The sequence below is a fragment of the Bos indicus genome, chromosome 29 (assembly GCF_029378745.1).
Source record: "Bos indicus isolate NIAB-ARS_2022 breed Sahiwal x Tharparkar chromosome 29, NIAB-ARS_B.indTharparkar_mat_pri_1.0, whole genome shotgun sequence".
Classification (NCBI taxonomy): Eukaryota; Metazoa; Chordata; class Mammalia; order Artiodactyla; family Bovidae; genus Bos; species Bos indicus.
In genome coordinates, this window is record NC_091788.1 from 29,352,467 (window position 1) to 29,364,604 (window position 12,138).

A 12,138-nucleotide genomic window follows, 5' to 3' on the forward strand; every position below is an offset into this window, starting at 1 on the left:
TAGAGAGACCACAGTTTGTTTATCCATTCATCACTTTATGAACATTTGGGTTTCACCTTCTTGGCTTTGACTGATACTGCTACACATGTATACCTCATGATTCTTGTCTCTGAGACTCTTTGTCCGGTTCCCAGCTGTTCTCACCCACAGGGCTGGAGCCTCACATGCTGGGCTCATCCCTGCTGGAAGTCACCCAGGTACAGCATGTGCCCTGCATGCAGGCTCCCGGCCAAGGAGGGCTTGTGAAGGAGAGAGTCAGCTGGTTGCCTCTGCACATCAGTGTTGCCTTCAATCACTCAGCAAACATCCTTGCCTGCTTCCCTGTGCCTAGCGTAGCATTAAGTCTAAAGGAAGAGGGCATCTACCCCTATCAGACACCCATCTACGCAGCAGATAGAGATAGTTTATGCAAAAGGCATGGTACTTGGAGACAAGATCTGGATATAAGTCTTACTGACCCCTCAGTGGTAAAGAATTTTACCAGGTGGCTTAGTGGTCGGCCTGTCAAGCAGGAGACCTGGGTTCAATCCCTGGGTCAGGGAAGATCCTCTGAGGAAGGAAGTGGCAACCCACTCCAGTATTCTTGCCTGGGAAACCCCATGGACAGAGGAGCCTGGCCGGCTCCAGTTCACAGGGTCACAGAGAGTCGGACATGACTGAGCGTGCACGCACGCGCACACGCCCTCTGTGCCTAGCCAGCAGAACTGCAGTGAATTGCTGGGCCTCATCAAGCCTCAGTTTCCTCTGCTGTGAAATGGGAGCCACAATATCCAGCTCATAGTGCTATTGCGAGGATAGAATAAGATGATGGATGCGGAGGTCCTTTGTCCTGAAACAGACACAGCTGCTGCTACAAATACCTGCTACAAATACCTCTGAAAGTCCCCGTGATCTGCTCTGCCTTGGAAACCTCAGAGAGAAAACTTGATACTTCTAGGGAAACTGGAGTAAAAAAACATGGAAAAGCAAGAAAATAGCTTAGGGAGACTGCACCATTCTTGCTCCAGCATATATTATCTATTACTTTTTCCTTTAATTTCATCACCTTATCTGAAATCTCACTCATTTAAAATTATCCTATCCCTGTCAGAATGCCCACGGTGAGGTCATCACTCCTTCATAGCTTAGGTATGAATTAGTCCAAAAGCTTGGTTTTCTACACCCACTCCACTAGGATCAGTTTCAGGCAAAGAGTGCCAGTGTTTATTCGTGGTGGAAGATGAAGATCAGAGCATCTGTAAGCACAGCATTTTGAGGAGGTAGGCCAGAATGGGGTGCCAGAGGAAAGGCTCCTAGCAATTGTCTTCAACCTCTCCTGACCCTTTTGAGAATCTGATGAAAGCTTTATCTTCATCATCATGAACATCACTGCAGGGGATTTGACCGTAAAGTCCTAAAGGCTGGAAGCCTCCGATTCAGGAAGCAGACGGGAGGATAGCATAAGGATCCAGGGATTTGTCACAGGAGGGACTGGGAAGAGTCAATGGAGCACAAAAAGGGAAAGGCTGAGGAAGTTTATGCTCACCAGTCTCAGCATTTACCTGGGTCTAGTTCTGTTCCCTGAAAGCAGAGGAAGATCTCTCATTTTTTCTTCCTGAATCCTGGGGGCTTCTCTCCACCAGAACACAGATCTTCAACCAAATCGGTCTTTAAGGCTAGCCCAGAAAACTACCTATTTAAAAAAACTTGTTTCTATGGAGAAAGGTGATCTAAGTTCCAAATAATACCTCTGTCCACTAACACCTGAGCTTCAGGTGAGAGAGATGATTTCAGCACTCCTAGGACTGGTCATTTAATTGAGGGGATAAATCATACACATCCTACGAATGGTCACCCCATGATGTAACCCAGTGCTCTCACACAAACACACTTGCAGGGCGTTGGCAACTCAATAGAGGGGAGGGGGTTTGCCCATCTTCCTGGTCAGACATGTCCAGCATAGTGTATCCAGGACTGGGCATCAGATTCCAAAAGGTCCTTTGACAAGTCATGTCCAAGGAAGGGCAGCCAGGATGGGGACATATCTGTTCAGATGGCTCCTACAGGAAGCAAGTCACACAACAAGGGCTGAGGGCTGAGGGCTGGAGATTGTTGGTCTGTGGGACCTTTGGGACAGCCTGTGCAGACAGACCTGAGGTTGAGCTCTGCCCCATTTTTTACTTACTGTATGACCTTGAATGAGTCAATTAACTTCTCTGATGTCAGTTTCCTTTTCATAAAGTGAAGGCGATAATACATATGCATGGTGAAGATCAATAATATGTTAAAAAGCGCAGTGGCTGACACAGGTGAAGTGGACATGGTTAAAGATACAGGAGAAAAAAAAAAAGATGCAGGGGGTTGGACGTCCCTGGCGGTCCAGAGGTTAAGTATCTGCCTGCCAATGCAGGAAATATGGGCTCAGTCCTTGGTCCGGGGAGATTCCACAGGCTACAGGGCGACTGAGCCCAAGAGCCACAACTGCTGAGCCTGTGTGCTGCAGTTAATGAATCCCACGCACCTAGAGCTTCTGCTCGGCAACTAGAGATGCCGCCGCAGTGAGAAGCCCTTGCACGGCAACTAGAGAGCAGCCCCGCTCGTGGCAACTAGAGAAAGCCTGCAGCAACGACGACCCGAGGCAGCAGAAAAAAAAAAAAAATACAGGGAGTGTGGGTCCTGACTCTGCCTCATACCCCTTGTGTAAACTGGAGCCAGTTTCTCACCCTCTGAGCTGAGTTTTCTTGTGCGTAAAATGGGAATAATGATGCCTACTTCATAGATGCGTTGAGAATTCAATCAGAATACATGTCAAGTACTCTCACAGGGTGCTCTATGCTCTGTAAGTGCTCAGAGTTCTCCAAAAAGCTGTCTACTTCCAGGAAGTGGCGGTGAGCCCTGTTAGGAGGCGAGGGCAGGTGCTTCGGACCCTGTGTGGCTCTGGAAGACAGTCTCTTCTCTCTGGTTGGACAATAGGGAGGCAGATGAGTTCAACAGAGAATTCCTTGGTTGGGGAACTAAGATCTCACTTGCCACAGCGCTGCCAAACACTAAAAAATAAAATAAAGATTCCACCTGAAAATGGCCAGGGGAGATTTACACCTCCACAGCATCCCCCAAGGAGCCTGAAGGCAGGTTAGCAGAAAATGCCCCATCATATACACCCAGGGGCTGGTGAATAAACCTATTTGAAAAGAAAGCACATTTGTACATGCACACAGGGGCTGCTGGGGGTCTTGCCCTCAGAAAAACAAGCTGTGGCTTTCCCAGAGAGAGAGCCACTTGCGCTGAGCAGCAGGTTTATTTTATGTTACTGATTTACTTAACAAACACTCATGGAGCGCGCTAGGCTTCCCAGGAGGCTCAGTGGTAAAGAATCCACTTGTCAAACAGGAGACGTGGGTTCGATCCTTGAGTCGGGAAGATCCCCTGGAGGGAAAAATGGCAACCCGCTCCAGTATCTTTGCCTGGGAAATCGCATAGACAGAGGATCTTGGCGGGCTACAGTTCAAGGGGTCAGAAAGCGTCAGACGTGACTTAGAGACTAAACAGCAGCATCATGGAGTGTTCCAGGCACCCTTCTAAGCACCTTTCAAATATTAACACACTGATTGTTATGAAACAACCTTTGGAAGGTGTATTTGCTCTCCCCGCTTTACAGAAGGAGAAGCTGACACGAGAGCCCAGGGTCTCGAGCTGGTGAGAGACCAGGGTTCAAAGCCGGGCAGTCTGATTCTAGAGCCCCGTTCTTCTTCTTTGGGGTGCACCAGATCTTAGCTGCGGCATGCAGGATCTTTAGTGTGGCACACAGACTCTTGGGGCTTGCGGGATCTAGTTCCCTGACCCGGGATCCAACCCGGGCCCCCTGCACTGTACCTCCAGGGAAGTCCCTAGAGGCCTTCTTATTTGTCCTTGCCTACTGCTACCATGCTGCCTCCAAGAGCCTTCTAGAGAAGTAGTCGACTCCTAAGGACCCCCTTCTCCTTCTCATCCCCCCACAAATATGTTTGAAACCATTGGTTGTGAGAACAGCACTGTTAATAAGCAGGTGGCCTGGGGAGCCTGAATCACTGATGCCCCCCACCACCTTCCTACTCATTTTCACACCCACAGACACGCACAAAGGGAATGATGACAAGTACCACTTACCCCCCAGGATCCTATGGTCATTCAACGAAGACGTATTGAACACTTGGCACAAACCTGGCATTTTCCTCTGCGCCAGTGAGGTGGGGGCGAAAAGAACAGTGTGGACCCTTTTCTCAAAACTTGCAGCCTGTCTGGTTGGGGTGAAAAACAGACCATCCTTGTAGTGTGTGGAATTCTGGATAGGGTGGGGCTCAGACCTCATGGCAGTGGAGGGCATGTTCCAAATGGATTTAAGGGGTTGGGGGCAGGTTAAGGACCAAAATTTTACTACTCTGTGGAGGACTGATTGAAATAGAAACCGGGGGAAGGGTGAAGAGCAGGAAGGGCTTCCCAGGTGGCTCAATGGTTAAGAATCCGCCTGCCAATGCAGGAGGTGAGCATTCAATCCCTGGATCAGGGAGATCCCCTGAAGAAAGAAATGGCAACTCACTCCAGTATTCTTGCCTGGAGAATTCCATGGACAGAGGAGCCTGGCAGGCTATAGTCCATAGGGCCGCGAAGAGTTGAACACAACTTAGTGACTGGAGGAACAAATGAAGAGCAGGAAGGTGGTAGATTATTACAATGAAGAACTATATAGCAATGAACATGAATTTGATTGTTACATAGAACAACCATGGATGGATCTCCCAACTATACTATGGAGTGAAATACTGCATGCTCTATGATTGCATTTATATAGGGTCCAAAAATCAAGCAAAACTAAACCATATTGATTAAGAATGTAACATAGATTGTACAAGTATAAAGAAAAGCAAAAAAAAAAAAAAAGGAATTACAAGGAGCATCGGATTACCTTAGGGGAGGATATCTTTGGAAGTTGTGATTGGCAGGGGACAGAAAAGGGGCTTCTGGGCCAACAGTAGAAATCTATTTTGTTGACCTAGGTGGTGGTCACATGGGTGTTGGTGACACCAAGCTATGGATTTTAGTTCTCTGTGATTTCCTGCGTGTTCAGTCGCTCAGTCATGTCTGACTCTTTGCAATCCCATGAACTGTAACCCACCAGGCACCTCTGTCCATGAAATTTTTCAGACAAGAATACTGGAGCAGGGTTGCCATCTCCTCCTCCAGGGGATCTTCCCAACCCAAGGATTGAACCCGCATCTCTTGTCTCCTGCATCGGCAGGCGGGTTCTTTACCACTGAGCCACCCGGGAAGGCCCCGTGCTTTTCTGCGTGTGCACAATTGTAAGCGGGGAGGTGAGTAGAAAAGAGAAAGGAATGGAAAAGTGGGACGTCTGAGCCAGGACAGCTCTAGCAGGAAAGGCAGGGCCCCTGGGTACCTTCTGTACCCCTCTCCATTCTAAACTGCTCGTCTCTCCCACTTTAGCGTCTCTGAGGTCAGGGTGTGCCTTGCCATCAGTGGCATCTTCTGTGTGATGCAGTGTGGCTGTTTCAGGGCCCCTCACCATCCCAGCTGCCTCCCTCTGGCTGGTTTCTGGCCCTGCTAGAGCAGTGGCCAGATTAAGAAGTTTTGTAGCCACAGCAGGCTACATGCACACAGCTGGTCAGGAGCGGGAAGGGAAGGAGGGTGTGGCTGACCCCAGTGTGGGAAAGCAGGCCAGGATAGCAGCTTCAAGCTCTGCTCCAGCCTCAGCTCCATCTCACACCTGCAGGCTGCTGCTTCCAATGCACCGTGTCCCTCAGGGATCTGGCCAGCCTCCCGCTTGTCTGCCTGGGTGAGGAGGTGGGTGCTCCCTACTGGGTGGGCTCTGAGTGAGAGAAGTGGCCAAGGGCCCACGTACCAGCCTGGGTGAGCTGCTTTCGGACCCAGGACCCTAGAGGGGACACGTAGTTCAAACCGAAAAATGCCTTCAGCTTCACTTTAGCCCAGATGAGACTTGAGTCATGGGGCCCAAAGGGAGGTGTCAGCAAAGATTTGGGTTAGATGTCAGAGGAGCTTCCTGATGGCAACTGCGGTACCGTGAAATGCCTCTTCAGCTTACATCCAGCAGTTCCCTTCCCCAGAGCCTGGATATTCAACTGAACGCTGAAGTCTGGCCGGTGTTACTGTTGGTCCAGAGTGAGTCAGCACAGCATGTTCTCATTCAGTCATCCTCAAAGGCCAAGGAGTAGGCCCCGTCTTGTTATTTCCATCTTAAGCCCAGAAACTGAGGATGGCAGATGTGAAACAATACATTGCCAAGGTCCTGTGTCTGGTTAAGCGGTGGATGCAGGACTCGACCTCTGCAAAGATGGTACAGGTGGTGATGTAGTTGCTGAGTTGTGTCCGAATCCTTGTGACCCCAAGAACTATAGCCCACCAGGCTCCTCTGTCCATGGGGTTTCCAGGGCAAGAATACTGGAGTGAGTGACCTCTGCAGAGGCCATGCTCTTAACCAGCAGGCAGCACTGCCCAGTCACACGGGGCTCCTGGCTGGCCTGAGAAGGAGCTGTCATTGTCTGGTCCATCCGTGTCTCTTCTAGAGGGCCTCTGTCTTCACCCTTCCCTCCTGGCTGCGGAGGAGAAGTTCATCCAAATAGTGAGCCGAGGCCCGAGGGCTCACCGCCATCACGCTGGATTCCTCTCCCTGCCCCTGGCCCCCAGCCTTTCCGATGGTGCTAAAAGTAGCGCTGACCAAATCAAGGGCTGTCCAGGGGCCAGGGCTATTTTGACTCTGTCCTCAGGAATCATCTGGTCTGAGGCGTGGACAAGCTGGACTGCTCCCACGAGCACTCAGATGGGGTGCCAGGAATGTTCTGGCAACACACCTGTCCCCAAGGCCATGCCAAACCCTGCACTCACCACCACCACCCCCAGCCTCCCCCGCCTCCACCGCATGCTTCCTGAGATACCCATCCCAGGAGCCATGGGGGAGGGGGGACTTGCACTGAAGGAGGATCAGGGCTTTGTGTCTGTGTTTGTAAGAGAATAACCAGCCAGTTTGGGGGACCCCACCTCTCATCCCTTCCCATTAACTTAATCTGTGGATTTATGACATCCACTCAGAATGGAGGCCTGCCCTGGAAGGCTCCTTAGAGACAGCAAACTTTATCTGTGGGAGGCTGAAGGATTTCCTTCTCTGGAGATCTTAATAGTGGAAGAAATTTGCCTCTGACAATAAGTCCTAGCGCAAAGCCCCTGCCTGGAAAGCCCGTGCCCTCCATTACTAAGATGGCTTGGCCATTCTTCAAAGTCCAGCTGAAGCCCGCCTCCCTAGAGAAGGCTCCTCTGACTGCTCTGACCACCCAGTGTGCACTGAAACGCGCTACATATCTTTTTCTTTTTGTTGCCCTGGGTCTTCATTGCTGTGGTGGGCTTTCTGTAGTTGCAGCGAGCGGGGGCTGCTCTTTGTCGCAGTGCCCGGGCTTCTCATTGTGGCGGCTTCTGTGGAGCACGGGCTTAAGGAGCTGCAGCACACAGGCTCTCGAGCTCAGGCTCAATAGTTGTGGCACCTGGGCTTAGCTGCTCTGCGGCATGTGGGATCTTCCCAGGCTAGGGATCGAACCCATGCCCCCTGCATTGGCAGGTAGATTCTTATCCACCGCACCACCAGGGAAGTCCCCTACACACTCCTCTTTAATAGAGGCTTTCTTCTGTGCTTGAAGCTTTTCCCTCTAAGCTGTGGGCTCCATGGGTGGGTGTCTCTCTCTTGGGCCGTAGCAGCTTCCCTGAGTTTGTGGTTGATGTGCCAGCATGGTTGTCAAGGCTCAGGGAACAAGTCACCCAGCTCCTTCCCATGCTGGTTCACTCATCTGTCTCATACACAAACACCGAATAGCCACGCCACCTGCTACTGGTCTGGACACTGGAGATGCGGTGTCTGATAAGACAGGGTCCCTGCCTGAGCAACTCCCAGGATAGGGGAGAGATCTGTCACCGGAGAGTGGGCTGAAGGCAGTTATTCAAGGGCCGCAGCGACTGACTTGCCCTGGGGAGCTGGGAGAGACCTCACAAAGGACTTGACCTGGGAGAGGTCTTTTGCAGAAGCTCAGAAACGCACGCAGTAGAAAGGTGGGAGATGGAGTATTCCAGCAGGGGGACAGCAGGGCAAAGGCGTGAAGATGTGAAGGAGCTAGTAGGGCCTGGAGAGGCCAGAACATTGCTCAGTTTTTACTGTATCCTCAGACTAGCTGCCATGGATGACACGGAGGCTGCTCGGCTTCTAATGAGGGCCACGGAGATTGAAACTCCACGGGCAGGGGAGGAGGGCTCAGCCACCGCCCCTCCACGGAGGGGGTCAGAAGACACGGAGCCCCTCCTCCTCTGCCGCTGAGGGCAACAGCCTCATCCCCACCTCCCTCTGCTCCTCCCCTTTTAGATGGAATTGGCTCCTGCGACACTGCTATGCTTTCCTTCTTGTTAGAATCTTAATATTATGTGGCTCACAAGCCCCAGCTGCCCTGGCGTGGCAGGCAGGGTCAGAGGTGTGAATTAAAACAACACACGATCCCGATTGCTTCAGCCGGGGGACGCTGAGGCCACTGAAGAGGTTGCTTTCCTTTGTCACTGATAATGAGCGTTCCACCGAGGCTGTTGATCTCAAGCTCATCCCTCAGACAGCTTTAAGCACCTTGCCAGCATCATCCAATAATAGTTTGAAGAGCCATCTCTTGTTGAGCACTTTACGAGTACAATTTCATTTAATCATGACATGACCTTTTGATGTAGGGTAAAGCGATGGTCTGGAGATCTCACCAGTTGTCATGATAGAGCAAAAATCTGAGTCCTGTGTCATTGGGACTTTGGAAGACCCAAGCTCCAGTATCTCATACCACCTCAATAAGGGGATATTTCCAACCTGAGGACAGCTGGGCCCTCTACCCTAAGAGCCCCCAAACCTCCCCTAGCTGCCCGGGCAAGGCTCCAACCCATTCAGACTCTCATCACACCTATTGCCAGCCTGCCAGGTACCAGGTGGCATGCAGAAGCCGGAGAAAGACACAGAGTCACACAGAACTGGTCATCACAGGACTCACCACCCTAACCAACTGCCATCACAAAATTTCCCAGTCTTTAATGTGACCTGTTCAGCCTTCCCAATGCTCCGGCCAACACCCCACTGCTCTTTCATCCCAGCATCTACTGCCTCGTGTCTGCTTCCTTTCACTGGGTGTTATTGTGTGTCACTGACGTCACGACGTCATTTGTGCATTATGCACATGTGGAGGGCACTGGGAATACATTAATAAGATGAATTAATAAGAGCTGGTCTTTGCCCCCATGAAGCACAGGTCAAGAGACAGATAAGCATGGAATCAGTGCAGGGACTGAAGGCCCTGGCCCACGTCCTCACTCACCCCCCTCCAAAGACACAGACTCCATGTCACAGAGTGGCAGTGTGCAGTGATGGGGGTGCCCGGGCCACAGTCAGGAGAACTGAGTTCCAAGCTGATGCCACCATCTGGGGGACAATGGAGATGGTTCTTCAGTTTCCTCATCTGTAAAGTGGGAAGAGCAACCCCTAACCTGCCCCTTACTGAGTTTTAGTGAGGTGCTTTTATTAAGTGAAATTAGTGCACGAAAGCATTTCACAGGCTGTAAAATATACAAGTTGTAGTTGTCCTTATATTTATCTTCTGTCTCCTAGGATGCCTACATGAATCTGCACACAGAGTAGATGTTCAGTAAATGTCAGTTAGTGTAAATTAAATGGATTCATTCACCCCGTTTACCACCTTCTGAGAGTCCCCTGGGTTTTGGAGGCCACTGTAAATCCTAATACTGATCACGCTTGACCTACCTGCTGGGGGGCGGGCTGGAGGATGTGACGGTGCTGTGGGAGTGACCACCATTGAACTGTACCGGCTCCTGGGAGACCACTTGGTTCCCCACCAAAGCGGGGCTGGGCCGAGGGTGGGTGGCCCTCCTTAGGCACAGAGCAGCCTCCCTTGAGGCCGGTAGTCCATTCTTTCTGGGGAACAAACATTAACTTTCCCCTGTTTGGGCTTCCAAACCACTGAGGCTGCCTGCCCAGGACGCTGCCTGTGTCGTGGGCATGGTCTCTAGGGGGACCAGGTCACCACGTGCCCACCCCTCACTAGCTCTTCGCCTCTCATTTCAGCACCCCTACCCCACGGAGGATGAGAAGAGGCAGATCGCAGCCCAGACAAACCTCACCCTCTTGCAAGTGAATAACTGGTGAGTTAGCATCACATGCCCAGAGGCTATCAGACCCAGGGGCCACTTGCTCAGCAGGGGGATGCACAGCAGGGGAAAAGGTGGGAGTGCCCAGCTCACTTCAGTCTCCGCCCAGCCACCGTGCCAGCCCTCCTATGTTGGCTGGAAACAGAAAAGCTGAAATCCACACCTATAGCTTCATCTGCAGCTTCTCAGCGCCCTCTGCTGGGAAGCTGTGTCAAGAACATCACGGAAAACTTGAATAGACACACAGGCGTGGCTGCATCCCAAGCCCACAGGCCCCCAGGCCCCCAGGGGTTATCTGCTCTGCTCACAACCTATGTAAACAGAGCTCAAGCTAAAACATTCTGCAGAGCTGGGAGCCGGAAGGAGGGAGGAGGCAACAGTCCTGACCCACAGGGTTCCCCGTGTTCCCTCCTCTGTGGCTGGCCGGGGTGTCATGGGAATCTCAGAGGGCAAGGTCTGGTGGGTGGGAATGGACCCTTGGCCCCCCGGAGAGAGATCAGAGATTAGTGCTTTTGACTAAGGAGCTCTTCCTTCACTGTTCAGTCTTGACGGGTCTGGAGCAGATTCCCAGGCCTTCTCATACGTTCACCCCAACTTGTACCCAAGCTCCTGGTGAACTCACAAGCTCCTCGGTGCCCAGGGCTCATCACTGCTGTGCTTTCATACCCTGGACTAGACCCCCAGTCGGCTCCATTCAAGGACCAGCCGGTGGGAGTCCAGAAGCAGCTTAGTGCTCTCTGCACATGTGTGTACACACATACATGTGCACCTGCACACATGCTCACATGTGCTTACATACACGTGCACACACAAGCCCACATATACACATCCATGGGTGTGCACATGCACACATGGACACATACATGCATGTGCGTACCCATATGTGCCCATGAGTGCAGAGACCTGCACGTACCCAAATATGCTCACACCTGCACACATGTGCATACACATGTGCACCCATGCACACGTGTGCATACACACACGTGCGTGCATGCACACAGGACATGTGCACACATGTGTGCTCACATGTGCACACATATGCTCACACACATTCCCGCCCCCGTGGTGGCTAACCTGTCTCCATCTGACCCCGGGACAGGTTCATCAATGCCCGAAGACGCATACTGCAGCCTATGCTTGATGCCAGCAACCCCGACCCTGCCCCCAAAGCCAAGAAAATCAAGTCGCAGCACCGGCCCACCCAAAGATTTTGGCCCAATTCCATTGCTGCAGGGGTTCTGCAGCAACAGGGCGGTGCCCCAGGGACAAACCCCGATGGTAAGAACTGGGGCTGAGGGTACTCTAGACCCTGGGGTCGGGGGATGGAAAAGGGACTCCTGAAGCTCCTACAGGTGCGGCTGTGCAGAGTCAAAGGTTGAACGTCTACTCACTTGAGTGGCAGTGTCAGCTCTGTCACAATAGTTAACTCTCCCGATCCCGGCCAAAGGATGTACGTAAAGCCTGAAAGAAGGAGATTTTTTGGTACATATTTTAACAAGTCAAAAGCAATCTCACCAGGATGAGTGGGAGTCCACTGGTGGGCATCTGAGTCAATGGCTGCTCAGCAGAGCCCCCCTCCTCACTCCCACACCCACCCGAAGTTTCTTAGCACCAGTCAGTGTCTTCACGGTCCCCCAGGAGCCAGGGCCATCTATAAATACCGAGGCAGGCAGCTGGCTTGTGAACGGAGGCCAGGAAGAGTTTTGTTTTCCCAGCTTCTCCATCACACCCTCCGTATACACTTTTCTAATTGCCGGTCGCCTGGTGCACAATGAATAATTCAATGAGCCATGAGCCAGGCATTTTATAGCTTGGCATGTGAAGCTAGCTCCGTGTGGGAAGTGGAGTGGAGGTGTACACGTGTATGTGCACACCTTCATGTATATGTGCATGTATATGGCTGTGAACCAGTTTCCATGTGGT

General features: G+C 51.8%; 1 protein-coding gene across 7 annotated transcripts in view; it reads left to right on the forward strand.

Annotated features, from left to right (window-relative positions):
• PKNOX2 (PBX/knotted 1 homeobox 2) overlaps positions 1 to 12,138 on the forward strand; it is a 298,309-nt gene that overhangs the window by 283,650 nt on the left and 2,521 nt on the right. For all 7 annotated transcript variants that reach the window (XM_070782943.1, XM_070782942.1, XM_070782949.1 and 4 more), the window contains 2 exons: positions 10,133 to 10,209; positions 11,315 to 11,493. In XM_070782943.1, coding sequence (XP_070639044.1) covers positions 10,133 to 10,209; positions 11,315 to 11,493 — 256 coding nt within the window. The remainder of the gene's footprint in view (positions 1 to 10,132; positions 10,210 to 11,314; positions 11,494 to 12,138) is intronic.